This window comes from Watersipora subatra, chromosome 10 (assembly GCF_963576615.1).
Source record: "Watersipora subatra chromosome 10, tzWatSuba1.1, whole genome shotgun sequence".
Lineage (NCBI taxonomy): Eukaryota > Metazoa > Bryozoa > Gymnolaemata > Cheilostomatida > Watersiporidae > Watersipora > Watersipora subatra.
The window spans coordinates 5,393,729-5,418,235 of NC_088717.1; the positions used below are offsets into that span (position 1 = coordinate 5,393,729).

Consider the following 24,507-nt stretch of genomic DNA (forward strand, 5'->3'; position numbering starts at 1 on the left):
AAGGGTCAGCAATATTGTTTCTTACCCTAACATAAATGACATTGAAGTCAAAAGGTTGTAACCTTAGCACCCACCTTTCATTACGAGAGCTGGGTTTTGATTTCTTACTATAAATACTGAGGAGAAGTTGGTAGTCAGTAACCAAATCGAAATTTAACCTCAGCAAATAACATTGAAACCTTTCGCAGGCCCACTCTAACTGTAGACCCTCTTTTTCGTTCTGGCTATATTGACGTTCAACATCAGTAAGCGATCAACTAACAAAGCTAATAATTCTAACGTCCCCGTTTTGAACCTGTATCAAAACTACCCCTAAACCCACAAGCCCCGCGTCAGCTATGACCTTTGTTTTTGCTTTAACATCAAAGAACCCCAATGTTACATGATCTGCTAAAGCCTTTTAGAGAAGATTGAATGCTTGGATCTGGTCAACCCCGTAATCAAACGGAACGTTTCTACAAGTAAGCCTTCTACAGTATTTAACAAAGCCCATAAAATATCTAACTTCTGAGATGTCCCTTGGAGGTCTGGCACTTAGGATATCTCTAACTTTACTTTTACCCAGGGCCACCCCATTACTGGAGAGTTTATGGCCTAGCAATTCCATCTCGCTCACACCGAACTTACACTTCTTTTTGTTGAGAATGAGTCCCCAGTTTGACAGACGTTTGAAAACGTTGTTTAGCCTCTTCCTTTTAGTTCATCCTTTTTTATACTGTCAGATCCCATCAGCACAAGTAAATTTGACACCCTTTTATTCTCAGTCATTTTACCGCATTGTTTAGCTATTTTATTGCGAACTGTTACGTGAATATCTTCCAGCTAGCCAATAATTTGCTACTATCTTTGAAGTCTAAATGCTGCACAAATCTATCATCTTTTGAGTCTTCCATATTTTATTGTATAAATAAACTAGTTGCTAATGCTGGCTCCATCAAATCGAGAAACAAAATATGGCACTATTATATGATAGTATGCAATGTAAACATGGGCTCCAACAAGCCACCAAAGCCGTATTAATACAAGTATACAAAATGTTAATGTGATTCCAACAAACCACTATAGTTACAATGTAATGTTAACAAATATTAACGTTTCTGCAAATTCAGTATACTCACACTACAGTCTATGTTGCCAAAAGGTTCCTGCAAACCAACAAACCACTGTAGCTTTGATGTTCTGATCAGTGTTCTATACAGTGCAATTCTAATTAATATTGATAGTACTATGTAGACAGCTCTTTATTCAACAGTATGGCGTACGGCTCGTATTTTCTGACACCATGTCAGGTATGCCTATAACTACCTTAGTAAGTATATATTTTGGTCCGGAGGACACTTCTAGTCAGTATGAGCACTAGCATAAGAGAGCGAGACTATCGTCAGTCACGAGAGGCTCCACTTCCGATTGGCGACATCCGTTATATTACAACCGGTAGGCAAGAGGTGCAAAACACATGCTATCTGCTCTTGTTCTACCGTGTTACGACCTACGCTTTCAGCTGGATACCTAAATACAAACTCAGCTTGATTTTGCTCACTCTTGCAACATTTCATCTCATAGTTAAAACCTGACAGTTTGGTAGCCCACCTCTGCAGCCTTTTGGCAGCCATAATTGGAATACCCCCATTAGGGTCAGAAACGACACTTACAATAATGGTCAACTGATCAACTTTATCAACTTAAACTTCCTCCCAAACAAGAAATTGTAAAATCTTTCCAACTGTGGACAGCCTTGTTCTGTTTTGGATAAAACCCTACTGGCCAACTAATTGGTCTACTTTGGCCATTGTCACATGAGCTAACACTGCAGCTACCCCCTCTCGACGCATCACATGAAAGAGGTATACACTTAGTGTGATCAAGCGTCAAAATTCAGTTATACCTGAGTGATAAATAAAATCCAGTATAAGAGTAGTGGAGCACCCAGTGTCCACTTTCATTTACAATGCTACTCCATTTACTAGGCAAGCTACTGTCATGACGCCATTTTGGTTGTTACTGGTTTTAGCAAGTACAGTAGACGCTCCTATGACGTAAACAAACTGTTCCAAGAACGTTTACATTATAGAGAGTTTACGTTATAAGAACAGCAAAATGTAAATAGTCTAATCCAGGAGTCCGGAACCTTTTTGACTGAGAGACCCAAACGCACACATATTTCAAAATTTAATTCTAGGAGAGCCATATGTATATTTGAATCTCAAAAACATAAAGTGGAAAAGGAAAGCCAACAAATTTTGTGTCTGAGCAATTTTAGAGTATAAGAAAGCTGGGCTTATTTTTAACAACAATGTTATAGCAAAGATATTATGAAAAGTAATTTTTACTACTAATGTGACTTCTGATGCTGCATGCTTTTGCTGATAGCTTTTTAGTCTGTTTGATACGTGGTGAGATTCAGCTTCATGCAAGAATTTAGGCATGCATCTGTTAAATGTGAATGCAGGTTTATCTTAATTTTCTTCATGCGTGAGAATGACGCTCGCATGTATATATAGCGCCAAACATGGTTAAAACGGCTTGTGTCGCAAAGTGTTTTGATAATCAGCTGGTTTGCGCGTGGAAGTTTTTCATGTCTGTCCACTTGTGTGTACTTGCCAGCTCTGCTTGCTCTCATGCAAGTCTTTCTAACTCTTCATTCAGTGGCTTGAACTTACTCACCTACATGTCTGAGGCCTTGAGGTCTGCAGAGTCAAAACCTCAAGTTGATGTGTCGCTTTTTATTTGACCGTTTCATTGGCAAAGTTTTATTATTGTATATTAATCACACTGCAGAGCCCGCTCTTTCCACAAAAGCAAATTCTTCTGTTCATTCTTGCTGAAATATCAAATGCTCCCTTTCTTTTTCAGCCGTCTTTGAATTTGAAGGGTTTACCTTTTGATCTAAAAAATGTCTTGTGTGGTCTCAAAATTTGTATTGGTATTTGGTAAACTAATACTTTGGCCTTTGGTAAACGAGTACTTTGGCCTTGCCAAGTATTGCTCCAACCCTGTTAAATATTCAACCACACCCATCTTAGAGTGGTTAGTGTCAGCTGCAGCTCCCGATGGTTGCTTTTGCTTGTTACGCTGTCTAGCATAGGTATCTCTTAAATTTTTAAATCTTTTTGCATCATTTCCATCTAAGCAACGAACTTAGTGTAAACATGAAAGACAATAGGCTCTATATCACACATTGGTATGTGGTGACCAGTAATAGCAGTGGCAGTAGAATACAGATTCAATCAATGCAGGAAAAAAGAAGCATTAGGCAAGTAGGATATCATAATTCAATAGCAGTACTACAACTGTGTACTGAATTCGCAATGCAAATGTTATTGTACATACATGTATTTATATTATATTATAATTATAAAAAAAACAAATACAGTACACAGTTTTGATTAATAAAGTGGTGTTATTAGTGATGTCGTGATAGTTATATAGTGATGTTATTTGCATTAATTTGAATTGAAATACATTAATTATTATTATTTATTTACTTACTAGCTAGCTTTAACTCTTTTGCTATTTCTTCCCAGTTATTCCTCTTGATATCTTCTCTTTTATAATTTTGGTGTTTTTGATTATAGAGGCATGGCCTCTCTCTTAAGGCTGGTTCACACTATATCGCTGTATTTCGGCTTTGATACCACAATACTTCGATGATTGTCGATGATGACAATGTTCACACTAACACAAACCCATCAGCGTTTGTATCAGGGAACAGTCATTGTCATTAGGATAGGATAGCTATGAAGTGCAACTTGAGTAAATGATGGGACATTTTGTGATGTCCCATCATTTACACATGTTGCGCTTCATTGCTCGGGAACTACTATTTTGAAAGCAGTAAATTGTATACCATCTATAAGCCAAGAAAATACTGCATCAATTAATTCAAAGAATTTTATAATGGGAGCAAATGTGCATGTGTAGTGGCATTAATAACTCTGAATGTCAAATTACTATTTATGGACATGCCCATATATTATGTATATTAGCTATATATTTAGTTATGATGATAAGGAGAATTTTGGGGCGGAGTTGATGACAATGAGAGTGGTGTGTGTGGGTTGGATGGTGTCGAAGGATGCTGGTAGGTGTAAAATGTCTGCGGTGGTGGTGGCATATTCTGCTGTCCAAGTAATTCAGATTATCTTGTCAGCATACTTTGCTGAAACCTCAGCTGGTTTTCAACTGAGAGTTTGTTCATGTGTTTGAACATCGACTTAAAAAAACTGGAATTGCCACACTCATCATCATCATCCTGCTCTAGACTCCCTATCGCTGATATCAGCTCTTTGGTTAGTAGGTCATCGGTATCATTTTAACAATAGCAAATAAAGAATATTTTCTGACTATTTTTCGAAGCAAAATTTTGACAGCCAATCAAATCTATAATGGAAAAACCTAAACATTCTACTATGGCATGGCGTAATTTTACATTAGCTTTTTTAGGTTTTCGAAACTTTGGTCGATGCACAGGTCTCAATGCCAGGAACTGTCACTTCTAAAACATAACTATACCACATAAAATCCCAATCATTCTACCATGCACAAAGATAATATTCCGAATATAATATTTTTTCAATATTCCAACAATAAAAACTGCTCCCATATTCATACTTTTTACATACCTATGGCGTCCTTGGTGGATGGGGAGGTAGGACAAAAAGGTGCTTCTATTAGAAGGTTGGTATGATTGTCATCAGTAGTTGTTGTGCTAGATTGTTCTTCGATGTCAAGCTTTCTTTTTGTATGTGCAGGTTGTTGTTCTAAGTTGTTCGACGTGCCATACTTTGTCTGTATAAATGGAGCCAGCCATCGCATATGCTCGGGATCAGAAGTAAATGTTACAAATTCCCTGCCAGAGCCTGTCGGTTTATTTTTATTTAAATATTGGCTCAATTTAGTCCGCAGCATTCCATATTTGGTAATAGCTACTTGCAATTCCAATCACGTCTTTCGCGCAATCTCCTTCCACGCATTGCCCTTTTTTTTATAACATTATTTATTGTGATAATCGACATTCATCACAAAAAATCATGTTTTTCAAGACGTACCACACATTCATCTAGATATGAAGCTAAAATATAATATGAATGATAGAACATAAGCAATTGGGTGTGAAAAATATATTGTGCTGTTTCCGTGACTAGTAACAAAAAAACGAACATAAAACAAATACAATATTTGATGAGCATTTACAAGCGGTTGCAGTATTAGCAGGTATAATAGTAGTAACATCATATGATTTGTCCAAAAGAACATGGTATTGGTGTTGTTGTTGGATGGCATACAGAGAGTTAGGGTTATGCAAATTGGCAAAGAGGATGAAGTTTGAGGTTAGTTTTAAAAGAGTTAAGAGTCAGGGTTCGTAATTTTCTGGGGAGAGAGTTGAAGTTTCTCAGAATTTTTAGGTTTAATTGGTTGTGATGTGAAGAGCTGAGAAGCTTATGCTGATTTTTGGTTGTGTGTGGATTTATTAAGTGTTCAAAAGCACCAGAAAGTTAAGTTGGGCAAAGGTTATTCTTTATTAGAAAACCAGAGAGGCAGGTAAAGTAGATTGAGAGGGCTGGCAGAGGTAGTATGGTTGTCTTGTTTATCATTAAATGTGTTGATAGAGTTTTAGATTTCAATTGCCGGTTGGGTTTGAGACAGATGAGTCAGAGAGCTCTCTTTTGGAGTAGATATAGTTGGTTAGTGTGGAGTGTTGGACTTTGTGAGTAATATAGGTGGATTCCGTATATGAGGTAAGGGTGGATGAAATTGAAGTAATAATGTTTTGAGGTGGTGAAGTCTAAGAGGTGCCTTAGATTATAAAACAATCTAAGATTAGAAGAAACCTTGCTGGAGATGTGTGATATGTGGCTTTGCCACTTGAGAGAATCGTTGATTACGAAGCCTAACAACTTAGATTGGCTTTTTTTCTCCAAGAGATGGCCACCGATACTAATGTTGATTGGGTTGGTTTTGGTGGCATTGATAAGTAGGTAGTGAGACTTAGAGAAATTTAGTTCCATTTTGTTCATGACACACCATTGCTGAATGAGTAGCATGTCTTGGTCTGGTTGCTGCAGAAGAAGTTGCGGGTTGCGGGAAGAAATAAAGAAAGTGGTGTCATCTACATAGGCGTGGACTTTGCAATAGTGGGGCAAGGATAATAAGTCATTGATGTATATTTGAAAGAGGGTAGGCGCTAAAATTGATCCCTGAGGGACACCAGATGTAGTTGGCAGCATGTTTGATAGAACGTCTCTGGTTTTCACGCATTGGCGACGATTAGATAAGATAGATTAAAGGGTTTTCAGAAAGTTACCAGCTATTCCTATGTGTTCCAGTTTGCTCAGGAATGTCTGATGATTGACTACGTCAAAAGCTTTGCGAAAGTCTAGAAACAAAAATAAGAAAAGTTTGTCACATTTGACCTCATCAAGCCAAGTGGATTAAAGATGGTGCATAGCTGTGGTGCAGGAATGCAATCGTTCGAATCCTGATTGGGCTACGTTAATGATTTTGTTAGCACTCAGATGAGATCGAAGGGCAGACAAAATGTGCTTGTCATATATTTTAGAGAGGACGGGTAGCACCGCAATAGGTCGATAGTTTGACAAAGCATTAGGATCTCCACCCTTGTGCAGTGGTGTTACAATAGCTACTTTCCATTGCGAAGGAAAGATGCCTTCTGTAATGCATTTGTTGAGGATGTCGGTGATTAAGTGAAAAATGAAGGGAAATGCTAACTGGAGGATGCGAACTGACAACTTGTCAAAACCGGTGGCTTTTCTATGGCCAATTGCTTTGAAGAATAGGATTACTTCTGAAGCGTTGATGTTAGGTATTGTGTGTATTAGGGGAGGTGGTGGTACAACTGATGTCAATGGTGTTGTCACGTTTTATGAGGAGTGAATTTTTGTTGATTGAGCTATATTAACAAAGTGATGATTAAGCGAGTTCGCTACTTTTGTGAGTGACGAGGTGCAAGGATCGGTCAGAGACTGTGGTATGTTCGGAATAGTTGAGGATAGCTGAGTGTTGCAAAGTACATTCCATAGATGTTTAGTTTGTTTGGTGTCAGATTGAGATACAAGATTGTCAACATATTGTTTCTTCTTTTTCTGTTCAAGGTTGGTGAGGAAATTTCTCTGATGTTTATATTCAGCCCAGCGTTGAGCTTTTTTTAGAAAGTTCCAACGTTGGATGCTTTGTTGGACTTCATGATCCAACCAAACTGGCAGTACTTTTGATTTAACATATCTTGTCTTTAGTTTAAGATGACTATCAACTATTGACTGTAATTTCGTATTGATTTTATCCAGCATAAGCTCTGAAGAGTTGGCTTCATAAACTTCCCTCCAGGAAGCAAAATTAATGTCTCTTTGGAATGATTGGGTCGAAAGGTTTTTCCAGTCATAGTATGTGATTTTGGTGCGGCGTTTTGTGGTTTGTGACGCGACCCTTAATTTGCGTCTTGCGTACACCATGTTATGACCACTTAAGCCAATATCCATGATACCGTGGTGGTGGATGTTACTTGGATTGGTCTCATAAATGTGATCAATTAGTGACTTTGAGTGGGCTTGAATCTTAGTAGGGGATTGGATAAGTTGTAGAAGACCAATTTGATTAATTAGGTTCGTCCATTTTTCATTTGATGTGTTTAGATCAATGTTGAAGTCTCCTAGAATAATAATTTTGTCACAAATTTCTTTACATTTTGTAAAGTATAAGGCGAATTGGTGTAACCAACTGGCCGGGGAATTAGGAGGTCTGTAGACAACTGAGGTGATAAAAGGTTTGGCTGAAGGTTGGGATATTTCTGTGGTTAATGATTCAGGAAGAATATCGTCAAGATTAGTTAAGACTGTATGATTAAGAGTTGAATGAATATAGGTCAAAACACCACCACCATGTTTTACAGCTCTGTCTCTACGAATAGTACTAAAGTTTGGAATATATAGCAAGTTTGAGCTCAAGTTAGGTTTCAAAAATGCTTCGGAAATATGTATAATTTTTAAACTATGTTTGACTACATGGTATTTAAGTTCATCAACTTTTCTAACCAGGCCTCTGATATTTAGATGCGCAATAGGCATTCCAATAGCTTTTTCAGACATTGTTAACAGTATTGGTAGTATACGGAGGCTCGACTTTGAAGATCATGTTACAGGAGTCAATAGTGATGCCATCTTTTACGGCTGCAGCTAACTTATTTTGGTCTGTAAATATTATTTTGATTGTACGTAGTTTTTGGCCATCTTTAGAGAGCCGAGTAGTTTTGGATCCAGTGTATGCTGACTCAGTAGCTTGTAGAATGACATCATCAGAGAAATTTAGTGGCACACCTCTCATCATGCCTATGGTTGTGTTGTTATCAGGCTTAATTGTATGTCTGGCAGCAGAGCCACCGAATGATTCTAAGTTCCAGTTAGAAACAACCCTCTCTGCCTCTTCAGTGCTAGATAATTGTACCAAGTGTTTGGGATTGTTGGATTTAAATTTGTAGCGATAGATGTTGTCAATCATCATTGTGCCATGATTTGCACTGAGAGTGTGCCTGATAGAATCATGGTTGAGGGATCTTATGTTTTCAGCAGACGTGCCACTAATCACTACGCATTTCTCAGGTTCGAATTTGATATGATATTTAACAGCTTTGTTTACATTTGATGAGCTGTCTTGATTTTTCTTATCAGAATGGCGAGAATTGTGAGCTGTTGAGGGAGCTCTATTTGGTTGTGTTGTCAGTGGTAGAGAAAATGTGGCAATTCTGTAGGCCTGCTTCAAAGAGTGTTCAATCTTTGATATGCGGTTTGAGAGGGTAGACAAGCTCGCATCAAAAGAGCTAATTTGGTTGTCCTTCTTGTTTATATTGTCAAGTTTGGAATCAAGTTTGCTTAATTACTGTCTGTATTTTGTGCTACCGTGTGTTTGTTCTGAAAACGAAGGTTTAATATGTGTTTTGTAAGACAAATGAGTCTTGGTTTATTATTGCTCGAACACAGTAAAGATGCAGGAAGATGCACGTCCAGGTGCTATGCGTGAGCGAGCACAACTGTTTTATTGACACATATGTAAGCAAGAGTATGTTCCAATGTAATATTGAAACAAGAGTAGACAACTCTTTTGTACATCTCCCTTCTAAGATTACAAGACACTCAAAGACACCTGACACTATTGTTATAGAAACAACTACTTTATATACCTAAATGTACTAACAGCAATGTAATAAACAGCACCAAGCTATTGATTGAGTACAATAAATAATGGCTGTTGCAAACAGCACTACTTCTGCTGCTGCATGAAAGCATAACATAAATGGCAAATGAGAGCCCGCTCTATTTACCTATAATTGCATATTACACGCTAATACAGAAATCTAACACTCCTCAATCAGGCGTCGAGGTGGTCGGATCTCTCTGTGGGGACGACTGCGGCGCGGAGTATCGACAACAGATTGCGACTCACTACCTACAGTCGTAGGAGATGTTATGTCAGTGTCAACATTATTTGGAGTAGTGTCATCGTGTTCTGTCGGAGTGCTCACTAAGGCAGATCTATTACGTCATATCTCTTTGCCAGCTGTGACAATGTATGTTTGACGGGCAATACGTCTTTCACAGTTCCATAGTGTAGACAACTACTTAACATGCTTGGTGCCATGTTATTTTTTCATTTTTACCTTATATATATCATTTTTGCTCTGAAAGTTTATGTGGTCCTCAGCAGTGGTAACTGGATAGTGTAGCTGAATATGAATTTCCTATTCATTTGCTCTGAAAGTTTATGTGGTCAACAGTGGTAACTGGATAGTGTAGCTGAATGAAATTATTTCGAAGTCGGCGACCCATCAGTAACTCAGCAGGGGACAGCCCTCCACGTATAGGTGAAGTACAATAGGCTAGCAGTCCCAAATATGGGTCCTCCAATTTCTTCAGGATATTCTTGATTGTCTGAACCATTCTCTCTTCGGCTTCATTAGCTCTAGGGTACTTCGGTGACGATGTTATACTCTGAAAACCATAGGTTTGAGCAAACAGTTTGAATTCGCTTGATGAGTATTGCGATCCATTGTCGAATATAACTAACTCTGGGGACCGTGACGTGCAAAGATATTCTTCATTTTATCAATCACGCATAGATCTACTAGTCTCACATGGAAGTTGTGCTAATTCAGGATAGCGGGAATAGTAGTCGGTTACTAGCAGATAGTGTTTCTCTTTGTGTATAAATAGATCTGTCCCTAACATCTGCCAAGGGCGAGTAGGTGTAGGTGTTGGCAACAATGGCTCTTTCACAGTTGGTGCACTCATCTTGCATGTGCTACAGTTTCGTATCATCTCTTCTATATCCTGTGTTATGCGAGTGCACCACACTGAGAGTCTGGCCTTCTCAGTATATTTAATCATTCCCAAATGACCTTCATGTATGTTGCGCAATGTCACTAACCGTTCAGCCTGTGGTATTACAAAAAGTAATGAAAAGTAAGCAAACTTTTGTACAGAGAGATATAGCCTCTATTCTCAAAGTGTGGTTTCAACATAGTATCAGTGTTAGATAGGTAGTGCGGCCACCCGGATAAAACATATCGTTCGACTTGTGAGAGCACTTCGTCTCTGTCCTGGGCTAGTCAAAACTTGTCTAACTGAATGTCACTAAATGGCATCAGCATCTTCTGCTCAGGTTAGTCTTCTACTTCATCTATGAGCATCACGTCCTGTTCAAACGGCACATCACTCGGGTAGCACGACATGGCGTCCGCGGAGCAGTTCTCTTTACCTGGGATATGTCGAATTTTGTACTTGAAACGTGTCAACTTTAGCCTGAATATCTGTACACGTGGAGGTAACTTAATAATCTCTTGTTCACCCTGTAATGACACAAGTGGCTTGTGATCTGTTTCTACCACCAAGTTAGGTATTCCAATCAGATACTTAGAAAATTTCGAAATTGCCCAAGTAACTCTGAGAGATTTCTTTTCAATATCGGCAAATTTACGTTTGGCTTCTGATAAAGATCTACCTTCTGCATTGACTAACCTACCGGTGCCGTCAGGTTGTCTTTGACTTAACACTGCTCCTAGACCGTACTCAGATGCATCAGTTGACAGGTATGTCTCTCTCTTTGCATCATTCGGAGCTAGCACCGGTTTCTGCCTAAATTCATGCTTTAAGCTTTCGAAAGCTTGTTGTTGAGCCGCATTCCAGATCCAAGTTGACTGCTTGCTGAGAAGATCTCTCAATGGCTTACGAATATGTCCCACTGATGAACTAAACTTCCCGTACTGATTAACTATGCCTAAGAAGCTGCGTACATCTCGCACACACATAGGAGTCGGAAACTCCAGCAATGCCGATATACATTCACCAGCATGTATACCAGCTGTGTCAATATGTTGACCCAAATATTCAATCGATCTCTGCTTAAAAGCACACTTGCCACGGTTTAATGTCAACCCTGCATCTTGTATGCGGCGTAACAAGAGGGTTAGTCTGTAGTTGTGTTCTTTTTCGTCAGCCCTCATTACCAATATGTCGTCCATGTGTACTACTACACCATCAATATCACCTAGAATTCTAAACATTTCTCTACAAAATATCTCGGGTGAGGACGACAAACCAAATGGCAATTTTCGATAGTAAAGTCAACCAAAAGGAGTTAAGAACGTGGTAAGGTGCTGCGATTTCTCTGACATCGGTATTTGCCAGAAGCCGCTGTTTGTGTCTAGCTTCAAGAAGATCCGACCACCACTCAGCTTATAAAGACTATTTTCTACCGTAGCCATAGGAAAAACTTCATGTTTCACATATTTGTTCAGCTGTGCAAAATCAGTACAAATTCTAGCAGTATCTTTCTTAGGAACAATGACGATTGGTGCACACCAATCAGTCGGTTGCTGAGCTTCAGCTATAACATCCAGTGATAACATGCGACCATGTTCTAATTTAGTTTTCTCCAACTAAGGAATTGGTACAGGCCTAGGCACATAAATAGAATATGTCCTAGCATCATCAGCCAACTCAATATGACATTTGGCTTTGATTGACCCTAGACCATGAAACAGCTTATCACTGCTATCTATCTCAATGTTTATATTACTAGACACATCATCAACGTTACGTGTAAGCAAGTTGAAGCGTAAGCAAGTTGAAGCGTTGGCATGCAGATTTACTTAGCAGGTTAGTGGTTTGACCTTTCACCACATGGATAGTCTCTCGTACAGTCAGTGTGTCATAGGGTATGACAGCATCTACTTGACCTATACAAGGGATGCCAATGTTACCTGCACCTCTCAGCTTGTTGACAGCAGGCTGTAATGTTACATTTCGTGGTATGCTAGCTGGCTCACATATTGTAGCGGTTGCACCTTAGTCTAGTTTGAAACGAATGTTACTCACAGTGCTGTTCGTATCAACCTTTATATTTACAGTCCATGGTCTAGTGCTACTGTTGTTACGGTGATTGTTTATTTCACCGGTAAACAATTCTATTTCTGTGACTGGCTTTGACAAGCAAGCTCTCTTCCACTGTCCTAGTTTCTTGCATTGGTTACAACAGGAATTAGCAGCTAGACAGTCCTCCTTAGAATGTAGTTATTTACGTCACAATGCCTACAGTGTTTTTTACTCGATGTATTGCTCTTAGCAGATTTACTAGATGTTATACCTTTACCTGGAGAAGTACTGTTGTTTGCATTTGAGTTGGAAAATCGTTGTCTGCTGTATGCACGTGGTTTCTTTTGTTGGGCGACTTTATTAGCATGAACGTCTGCAGCTGGTTGTCCTCTAACTGCTGTAAGTGCGTGTTTGGCCGACTCAAACCACCTGGTCATAGTCACTGCTTCATCTAGAGCATGCATGGGCAACCTTTGTTCACATGTGGGTCAGATTATGTTTTCCAAGACTGGCCACGGCCAGGGGTCCTAATTATAGAATTGCAGTATATGTATACATATATACTTATAATTTCATATATACTATGCAGATAAACACATATTAAACTAATGATTTTTTTATTCATTTGTCTAATACTTTACATAGAAAGGGTAAGGAAACAAAAATTGTAAAAGCTAAAAATATTTACTAAAAACAATTTATGAAAACACAGTTTATTAATCTTATAATTACAAATGAGAAAAAATATTGAAGCACATAGTTTATTAATCTTGTAACTACGAATGAGAAAAATTGTAACAAAACCTTATTCTAATGGGAAATTTGGGCTTGGTGTTTCTTCACCAGTGCCTCAATGTTTAGTGAAATGCTGGAGGCGGCTACTCTAAGGTTGTTTTCAAGGTGATTATCTGTCAGCCTTGTTTTTGATTTTGCGTGTTTCATTTTCGTAAATAGCTGTTCACATATGTAAGTACTCCCAAATAGTGACATTTTCTTTCTTGCAAAGTCTGTGATCCTGGGGAAAGCTTCTTTACATAAATTTTTATAAAATTTCAGTAACGAATAATCTCTCATTCCTTGTCTTAAGTCTTCAATTCCTTGGAGTTCAATTAATTCCATCTGCAAATCTTTGGGAGCCTCTTCAACATTGACATCAAATGGTGAAGAGAAAATACGTAGATTAGCTTCTTGTGATTTGAAATCTCGAAATCTACTAATGAATTCTTTGTGAATTAATACAAGCTCATCAGCATGGGAAGTACAGTCTGCTTTGCAAGGATTTGCCAATGTAGGAAGATGGAGAGTATTATCACTTCTCAGTTGTTTTTCCCACAGTTGAATTTTGTTTTGAAATGTCCTGATATGACTGTACAACTGATGAACAAATTGGTCCTTTCCTTGCAGTTTTAAATTCAACTCGCTCAGATATGAAGTAAAGTCACCAAGAAATGCGAGATCCCGTACCCAGCCATTATCACTTAATTCAGGGATAGACTTGCCTTTCATTTCCATAAATGTGAAAATTTCACTCCTTAGATCATAAAATCGTTTTAACATTTTTCCTTTGCTTAACCATCGCACCTCACAGTAGTAAAACAGATCTCCATGTTCTGCCTCGATATCTTCAAGGGATTCTCTAAACCGGCAGTGATTTAATGCTCGAGATTTTATAAAATTGATACTCAGAACTACTTTAGACATGACGTGCTCAAATTTGAGGGACTTAGCGCACAAATTCTCTTGATGAATTATGCAGTGAAACACGTAAAAATCCTTTGTGTCTATGTTCATAGGAGTTAACTCCGTCTTAATTTTAGAAGTTAAGCCAACTTTACTTCCAACCATTGCTGGTGCACCATCTGTTGATATGCCATGAAGTTTATCAAAATGAAGATTAAATTTAGCCATTAATATTTTCAGTTTTTGGAAAATATCCTCTCCAGTAGTAGTGTCTTTCATTGCTTGAAGACCAAGCATATCTTCTGTGATATTGAAATCGGCATCAACTCCACGTACAAAAACTGCAAGTTGGGCTGTATTTGCCACGTCAGTACTTTCATCAATAGCCAAAGGAAAATACTTAAATTTCGAGGCAAGTTCTTTCAAGCCTGTTTCTATATTGGTAGCAAGTTCGTCAATCCGTCTTGTTACAGTTCTACGAGACAAACTAATATTATCAATTTCTTTTTTTCTACTTGGACACAAAATATCAACTACTGCTTGTATACACTCTTTCACAAATTCGCCATCGGAATAATTTTTCGAATGTTTTGCAATCTTCTCACCAACAATGTAACTAGCACGACTAACATTGTCGGCATCATCACGTTTCTTGATGAAAATTTTCTGCTGCTCTTTCAATTCTTTCATCAGTTTTTCGACTTTTTGTTTTCTACGTTCACCTTGAAAACTATCGTACACAGATGAGTGTGTGGAAATGTAGTGTCTTTTCACATTATATTCTTTCATGACAGAAACTGACTCTGAACACAATAAACACATTGGTTTTTCTTTGATTTGTGTGAAAAAATAGTCATTGATCCACTTTTCCTTGAACACTCAAGATTCGTTATCCACTTTCCTCTTTTTTGATGACGATATTTTGGGTTGGATGCATTCAAGAAATTTAAAAGAAAAGAAATGTATCAGAAATATAGATTTGTTTCTTTGTGGAAAGCTGGTAGATTTCGTGCTAAATCGTCCTTGACTGTTGAAAATTACTTAACAAAACGTCATTCTGACGTCAGGATATGGATGCTAAAGGATGATTTTTATTTATTTATGATTGTTTCTCGTGAATGCAGAGGTTGATGAGATTCTCATAGAGGAAGTTTTATTGTCTTTAAGGGAAGTTTTATTTTTGAGATCATTCTTCTTTACTTTCTAAATTTAAGAATAAAAATTATATTTATCGAACGTCTCCGCGGGCCGGATGAAAAGCCTTTGTGGGCCATAGGTTGCCCATGCATGATCTAGAGTTAGATCTCCTTTGCTTGCAACTTCTCGCTTAATTTGTCATCTGGCACTCCAACTACCAACCTATCATGAATTAACTCTTCTCTCAAAGTCTGGTACTGGCAATATTCAGCCTGCTAATACAGGTTATGAATAAATACATCCATAGGCTCTCTACCTTGCGTGAGTTTGTTGAATTTGGCCCTTTCAGCTACCAAGTTCCTACTAACACCAAAGTAGTTATCAAAGGCATCTATGACAGTTTGATAGTCAGTCTCTTCTATGTCTCTACTGAGAACAACATCTTCTGCTTGCTTTTCCGGAGTATAGATCAACGTATTTATCTGCTGTTGCGGCCTGGTATCTAGTCCACTAGCTTCCCTAAATCTGCGTCATCTGCTGCGCCACCTAGTCCACCCACCCGGGTCAGAAAAATCAAATCGATCAGGCTGAGGCTGGGTAACGTACAACAGCAGGTGTTATAGCTTCGGTCTCACTTCCATCTTCCTCATCACCCATGCCCTAGCGCTACACTGCCACCATGTGATATGTGTTTTGTAAGGCAATTGAGTCTTGGTTTGCTATTGCTAGAACACAGTAAAAATGCAGGAAGTTGCACGTCCAGGTGCTATGCGTGAGCGAGCACAAACGTTTTGTTGACATATATGTAAGCAAGCGACTCCAATGTAATATTGAAACAAGAGTAGACAACTCTATTGTACAGAAGGGTCCGCTCGCAAGCTATTGCGATAAGTCTTTGGGCAAACTGCATTGTTGATCTTCTTTTGTGGATGCTGTTTATGAATGATGGATAGGTGATGTTTTTATAAGGAATATGTCATCAATGTATATGTTCAGCTCTTTAATAGTAAAGCCCATTTGATACACTCACGAGTCCTACAATAAACAAAAATAGATAAGCAGAAACTAGTAAAACATGAATGAAGTAACCGCAACAAGAGGTCACACAAAGTGTATAAATACATGACTATTAATGAAAATCACTTTTTGCATAATTTGAAAGCGTGTCCTTGACCTTCAGGCTATTACTGTTGTGTCCTCCAATTATTAATTATCATTTACTAATAAGATAACACATAGATTAGATTGCTGCTTGTTTAGTTTATTATTACATAAGAAATGCAGTTCTGTACTCTGCGATGTCCTCGAGGTAAAATAATGAAGTATTAATCCAAGTCCGCAACCTGGTTACATAACATGTTAATGCGCAGTGTAAAATGTAATAGTATCACTATCACATATCACTATTACTTCCCATCTTTCCTAATTCGCTGTGAGTATGTAATATAATGTTATCGGTAAACTATAATATTGTGTTGCTATTTCTTAATTAGTTGATTGTCAATAGTCGATTGTTAATACATGTGTAGGGCCATTCCATCAGGTTTCACCAAAGTGTTAACTGGCTAGTCACAGATTGTTTCAAACCTAGTACCGTCTTGAAGAGCATGTCAAGTTTGGTACAAATCCAAGTTTTCAGGTTCCTACACGGAAACGGTCCCCGAATACGGCCTTTTAACCTTGCTCGACAGGGGGAGACAACTCAGTTATTTTTTTTTGGGTATTTGGGCATTCAATATCTCAAAAACCATCTTAATGATGCCATTCATTTTTTTCAGGTTTAACACTCCTACATGTCTTCTACAAGTCTCTAAATTTTACTCACCTCCTAGATGCTTTTGCTGGAGGTCAGAGGTCGTCAAAGTAGGTCACCAGATCATATTCAGAGCTAAAAATATAAAATCGAGCTATTTTTAAACACTCATATTTGAATGATAAAGGTACAAAAGCTAGAAAGTAAATGCTATTCTATAACTTTTGATGTCTTTCAAATTGATAAAACTTAAATTTGTGTTATAAAGTCGTAGGTTTGTGTCTTTGGCATGTGGAATATCTTTATTAGACTAAACGCTATGATGGCTAAAGATAAACTGCCCTCGTTATATCAAGCAAGCGTGATCAACTCGTATATGCAAGACACAGAAAGAGCAGGCAGCAAGTAAAAACAACAGGGCATTGAATGCAACCAAGCTACATCATGAAATCTCAACAGGGCATTAAGGGCAACTAAGCCATCTCATGACATCCCATCTGTTTTCCAAAGAAATACAAAGTCAAATCAAGGAAATAAAACTGGCATTGCTACAAGCAAAAACTGTCAGAACAAAACTGGGTCTGCACAACAAAAGCTTATTTGTAAATGCAAAAACTACATGTATACTTTGTATTTAATGGTGTAGCGAACTAAAAGTGGATATAACCTGTTACTGTCTACACACTATTCCACTATCTAAATACTTCTAACACAACATGACATGTTACTGGTGCCCCTGGTATCATAGCCAACTGTTACCCTTAAATACCACCTAGTTTTGAATAGTTCAGTTTTTGGACAGGTTTGGTTGCTCTCTCTGATTTTCTGATAGGCGCCAAAATAGCAGGTGCGCCTGGATTGATAGCAGGTCTAACCGAATTCGTGCCAACACCAACAGCATTTGCTGGGGCCACATGACTACGGGTGGTGCTGGCATAGAGTCGTCTCTCTGGCATGGTCTGTGCTGGCTTTCGCTCTCTCAAGTCTGATTGATTGCGCCTATATGTCTTTCCATTCATATACACATAAAAACTCTGAGGTGTTTCAGCATGTTTTACTATCTCCCCTGGCACCTGTTGTCTAAAGGGAGCCTGTTTTTACCCTGTCACCTATATAGCCTGTCACCAAAGAGCCTGTTATATTGTTGAATTCATTTGGCTGAGTGGGTTTGTTTGTGCATAACCCTTGCTGTTTTCTGAATGCCTCTTCTATCTTTGCGAGGTCAATGTTCTGCATTTTCAACTGCTCTGCACTGAAGTTTAAATGATCTCTAAACTGTCTGCTTTGTAAGAGTGTGCAGGGTGCCAGTAAACCATTGCGTAGAGGTGTTGTTCTAAGCGCTTTGAGCTCATCGCACAGTGTCTGCTCGCTCGTTTTTGCTTTCACTAGGCATGATTATATGGTTTGTATTGTAAGCTCAGCTAGCCTATTTGATCGACTGGTGTATGGGCTCACTGTGATCTGTTTTACATCTATTGACTCTAAGTATGACCTAAATTCAAAACTGCTGAAATACGATGCATTGTCACTCACGCATGGTTCTGGTCGACCAAAGTCCAAAAATTGCTTTTCTAGTATGCCAATGACTTCCTTGGCAGTACATTGCTTTAACTCAAAACAGCTGGGCCATTTTGAATATCGATCGATGGTCAGCAGGTAATACCTCCCATCTAGGTGGAACATGTCCATACTCAGTGTTTGCATTGGGTATTGTGGTACCTCATAGGGCTCAAGTATTTTCTGATCATTTGCTCTCATGTTCTCTTGGCAGACGGTTCAACCTTCCACCATATCTGAAATCTGTCCTTGATACCCAGGCCAATAAACTGCGTTTTTTACTTGTTTCTGGTATTTTGAAATTCCTAGATGGCCATTATGTATATCTCCTAAAATTTCTTTTCTCATCGATAATGGAACTACAATTTGACTATTTTTCAAAATCAGCTCCTCATGCGTTGAGAGCTCGTTCTTTGCATTCTAGTCGGCACGGAGTAGCTCTATGCATGCTCGTTTGCTCTTTGGCCATCCCCTACTATTTAGGATTTTAGCACATTCATGCTGTGGTCATCACATGCGGCCTGTTTGAATTTTTCTCCGAATGATGGCTTTGCCAGGATACCAGTTACTACCGCATGCACCTGGTCATGATCATTTGCGACAAATTCATCATGTGACTCACATAAATCGATTAGGTAAGCTCTTGACAGTGTATCAGCAATATATATATAGCTGTGCTCCAGGTTTATGAACCAAGTTAAAGTCATATAACTGCATCCTTAACCTCATGCGCAGTAGTCTAGGGGTAAGCTCTCCCAAATTCTTTTTTACTCTTGTTAACAGTGGCAAGTGGTCTGTCTCTACAGTCACTGATTAACCATAGATGTACTGGTGAAATCTAGTGAGCCCGTATTGTACAGCCAAAAATTATTTCTCAATTTGCGCGTATGCTTTCTGAGTATCTGTCAGAGTGCTACTAGAATACTCTATGGGTTGGCCCTTTTGCATAATAACTGCACCCATGCCATTCTTACTACTATCCACACTTATTGTCACATGAAAAACGTGGTCATAAAGCTTCATTTTGAAACAAGTGTGCGTTTTAGTGTGGCTAGCGCTTCCTGCTGCAACTCTCTCCAGACCCAAGGGTTGCCTTTCCTTGTCAAATCTCGTATTGATGTGGCTACCTCTGATAGGTTCGGACAAAATTTAGCAAGATATGTAGCCATGTCTAGCAATCGTCTTACATCGTCAGCACACTGCGGTTCAGGCATTTCATTTATTTCCTTAATTTTAGCTGGGTCCGGTTTGATTTGCCCGTTACTAATAATATGCCATAAATACTTGATCTCTTTTTGCTCAAACTTGCATTTGTTGAAGTTCAACGTTAGACCCGCCTTTTTGCATCGCTCCAAAACCTCCCTAATTTTGTCATGGGTTTCCTTATTTGTTGTATAAACTAGAATGTCATCAATATAGATCTTGACATGCGCCATACCGCTAAATAGCTCTGCAATGGTTCTATGAAATACCTCAGCAGCACTACTTATCCCATATGTGAGTCTCAAAAACCTGTATCGGCCAAATGGTGTAGCAAATGTCGTCAGGTAACTACTCTTGTCATCTAACTCAAGTTGAAGGAACCCTGACCTAGCATCTAACATGGAAAACACTGTCGCATTGGAAATATCTGCAAATATTTCTGTGGCGTTGGTAGGGCATAATGCTCCCTTTTTATACACCTATTCAATTCTGTTGTATCTAGACAAACCCTCAAAGACCCATCTGGTTTCAGCACGTTGACAATAAGTTGGACCCGATCATTCGGGGCTATCACCTTAGCTATGGTACCTGAGGTTTCCATTTCTTTTAGAGTAGCTGGTAGTTTATCTCTAAGTCTAAATGGCACACGTCTAGTGCTTTGTATCCCTGGGTTAGCATTATCCTTTAGCCTGAGAACATGCTTAGTGCTTAGCTTGCCCAGACCTTTGAAAACATCTGAATATTGTGAAGCCACAGTAACAGATCCTACTGGGTTAACCAAACCCATAGACACACAACTAGGAAGCCCAAGCAAAACTTTACTGCCAGCATTAGTGACAGCAAAATCATCTACAGAAAACCTATTACTTTTCTCAAGTAAATGAGATGCATTGCCTAACACATTCAGATTATGTCCACTATACGACATCAGCTTTAAGGCATGTTTCCTTAGAGTCGGTTTATCAGTAAGATTCTCATAGACTGAGGGAGGCATCATGTTACAGGAAGCACTGGTATCTACTTTGATAGTGAGCAGCTTATCATTATGCTTTGCTTGCTTTGATAAACCGCTCTTCTTTTGAACTCGCATTTTCCAGTGTAGCATACCGCTTTATCAGTGTCATCATCAGCAATGATTACAGCATCAGCAGTCTCATCAGTGAGCTCGTGAGTTACATTAGAACTTAATTGTTTCAGCCTACTTTTAGTCTTGCAGACTTTGCCGAAATGATTTTAACTTCACAAGCCTTACATGTTTTCCATACGCATGGTATTGTTGTTTTGCATGATCACCTCCACAGTATTTACAGTTCGAAATTTTATCATCAGAGAACTTATCTTGGAGGGTTGCTTTTGATTTGTGATCAGCTGTTTTGGAAGATACTCCATTGACCTTGATGGGCTGATCTGACATCTTTGCCATATATGATTTGGTAGCTTTCACACGTCTGCATATTTGGATCGCTCGAGCCAGGGTAAGCGGACCATCCTCATTTAACAACTCCTCTCTTACTGTATCGGCCTTGATGCCTATTACAATGCGGTCTCGCAGGCCTTGTCTTTTTCTTCGGCATAAAAGTTGCATGTGCCAATCAGTACCTGGATAGCATTGAAGAAACGATCAAAAGATTTGTCTTGTTCTGGGTACGGCAGTAAAAATGGCATCTCTCAAATTCTTCTTTCACTCTTGGTCAAAAGTAGTCAGTAAAAGCTTTCTTGACCTTCGTGATATCTTTCTGATCATCATCAGACAGACTAAAAGTTCTGAAAACCTCTTGTCCCTGAGCACCTAATATAGTCAGCAGTGTAGCTACTTGAATATCCTGAGCCTTCTTGCTCTTTTCTGTTGCCAGCATGTAAAAGTCATATTGCTGCAACCAGGCTGTCCAATGTTCGCGAGGTTTCACTTGGATCTGTATTACCCTCTGACAAAAAAAAATTCCTTGGTTGCTTTAAACCACCATCGGCCATTGCCTTCATTGCGTCTCAGTCAGCTTCAAATGATGTTAAAGTTCATTCTTGTTCAGTATGTACAATAAGTACAATTGACGTGGGGTACGAAATCCTGACATCATGTTATAAAGGCGTAGGCTTGTGTCTTTGGCATGTGGAATCTCTTTATTAGACCAAACGCTATGATGGCTAAAGATAAACCGCCCTCGTTATATCAAGCAAGCATGATCAACTCGTATATGCAAGACACAGAAATAGCAGGCAGCAAGAAAAAACCACAGGGCACTGAGTGCTACCAAGCTACATCATGAAATCTCAACAGGGCATTAAGTGCAACTAAGCCATCTCATGACAATTTGCAGAAAAAAATGCTGATTAATTAGCTGCAATGGCCAATTTTCAAAATGGCCACCAACGCCATCGAGTAAATTGCGTCATCTTACTAGCTGGATTTAGCGATGTTTGCACAAAAATATGGTTAACAAAACATAGGTCCTACATAATTCATATATGCTGATTTCAATTCTGGCATTATTATTCTTTCTTTCCTGCTTTGAACTAGTCTATTTCATGATTAACAAATGACTATTTTAAATAGTAAAATTCAGTTGCGCGATATAGTAGTCATATTAAAAAGTCCAATATGGCTATGTATTTCTATAAAAGAGTTCGTAAACTAACAGTCTCATGTGTTGCTTATTTTATTTCTTCTTTTTGTAATCTGTTTATCCTTCCTGAATCATATATAAATTGATAATGTACTTGGTTTGTCAGTCTTTCATGGGATTATTGATAAAGTTTGTAGTCATGGTGGCGGTTGGTTGTCTGTAGAATGACTGAGCACATGTTGAATAGTAACATACAGTTCATGATAGGATATTTGAATACAGCTGAAGGACTTTTTGGGTAAAGAGAGTTGACTTTGAAGTCCTGCTTGTTGATGTTTATTTCAAGAACTTATCCAACATACTAATCGTTGTCATATTTGTAGGCAAGTATATCACTCTGTTTAACGGTAGTCATATCTAAATAAACTTGCGGTGGCACAGTGTTTGCTCTAGCTGCAACATTACAACATGAACATGGGTACTGAACTGTGATAGAGACATCGCCACCTGATGTCCGATAGCCAATAAGGCTAGCAGTACTTGCCTTAAAACAATAATGACTTTGCGAACCAGCCACAGGGATGGCACAGTCTCTGATTCTTTCCTCTTGAAGTGTACGGTATTTAGTGATGTCCACATTTTCATACCATAAAATCAGTACAGACTTTATATTCTCCATTGCGTAATTATAGAGTTATTTAGGCTTTGTTATGAAGTCAGTAGAAGTGCGTTGCAGAAGTGTTTTACGGGCCTGATACTTTACAACAGCCCCTATGCCGTCACATGCAGACTTGCCATGAGAGGTTGCAAAGTAATGCCATTTGACAGGAATCCCAAAGTGTAGTGTGTGATGCATCAGGTTGCAGAAGCTCTTATATGATTTATACTGCCCAGTGCAGCTGTCTGTAAAGTAGTGTCGTATATCAATCTCTGGTATCATCAATCTCAATCTACATTGTAGGTATTAAGTCTCTCATCATTGTATATACAGCAAGATGGTCATGCTGCATATGATCCCTGATATAACAATAAGATATATGTAAGAGTTTACTTTTAGAGAACTTATAATATACCACTATTGGGTGCTGTGTTGCTTGTTGATTGTTCCAATGAAATGATTGGCATTCTGAACTAAGAATGAATAGTTTTCTGCAAAGTCCATCTGGATGATAACTTTTTTTGTAGAAAGGGTTTCTTTTAAGTTCTGAAGGTTTGCTGCCTGTTCATTCTTGATATAATGATGAGCACTGAGTTCATTGGCTTTTATGCATGTTGTATCTATAAACTCACTTATGCTCATAGTTTGTTTAACGATATTGGATCGATCAGTGGGTCGATTGGATCAACCCACTGACTAAATGATATATCATCGGTCTCTTCTAACCCACTGTCACTGAACAACTATTATATAATGGTCTATGCGTGATGTTGTTTCTGTCCGGTTTCTGTACGGGATCTTATTGCGGTCATTTATCTCTTCATATCATAGTCTTTAAATTTCTGTAGAGTTTTATGCTCTCGTTCAGACCGTCTGACGTCTCAGTGTTTACTGGACTTTCACTATTGGTTGATATTATATCATCATTGGTCCGTTCTAGCTGGTTATCACTTGATATGCTCTCTCTTTTTTTCTCCATCGTCTACAACCGAAACCACAGGTGATAGTATACACGGTTTAAAATAAATTGATGTTATGCTCAACCTTACAGCCATCGCTGCATTTGATGGTTACGTGGTTTCCTGTTTTACCCGTTACAGTGACTGGTTCCTTGTGAAAAGGTGTGTCAGCTTTTAATGGAACTTCTTGTCTCACTAATACTTGGTCACCAGGGTATATTTTGGAAAATTCGGCCTGCGACTTCGTTGAAATGCCCTTTTGATTAAGCTTTGTATTGGCTATCACGATCTGCTACGTTCTGATCCATTACATTTGAGGTCCACTGGGGTAATTTAGTTCGGATTTTTCTACCAAATAGAAGTTCAGCTGGGGTTTTTCCCGTACTTGGATGTGGAACATTACGGTACGCCCTTATATGTCGCTTGTTCTCAGATTTGTAATCTCCACCTTTGCTATATGCTATCTTGATGCGTTTTAGAAGTGAGGCTTTCTGCCTTTCCATCTCCACCTTGCCTTTCCACCTTCACGTTTATCGGCTATACCATAACGGTCACAGTATTGGGCAAACTCCTGAAGAATGAATTGTGGGCCATTATCGGTTTTTAGTGATTCTTGAAA

General features: G+C 38.7%; 2 protein-coding genes across 3 annotated transcripts in view; one reads left to right on the forward strand and one right to left on the reverse strand.

Moving 5' to 3' along the window:
* Positions 1 to 24,507, forward strand: part of LOC137406286 (uncharacterized) — an 87,554-nt gene that overhangs the window by 28,130 nt on the left and 34,917 nt on the right. The window contains exon 2 of one of the 2 annotated variants that reach the window (XM_068092832.1): positions 12,088 to 12,164. The exons of the other annotated variant lie outside the window; for it this stretch is intronic. The gene's annotated coding sequence lies outside the window, so the exon portion shown is untranslated. The remainder of the gene's footprint in view (positions 1 to 12,087; positions 12,165 to 24,507) is intronic. 2 annotated transcript variants of the gene reach the window in all.
* On the reverse strand, positions 6,882 to 8,081 carry LOC137406689 (uncharacterized). The gene has a single exon (XM_068093303.1). The coding sequence runs from the start codon at positions 8,079 to 8,081 to the stop codon at positions 6,882 to 6,884; it is 1,200 nt and encodes a 399-aa protein (XP_067949404.1).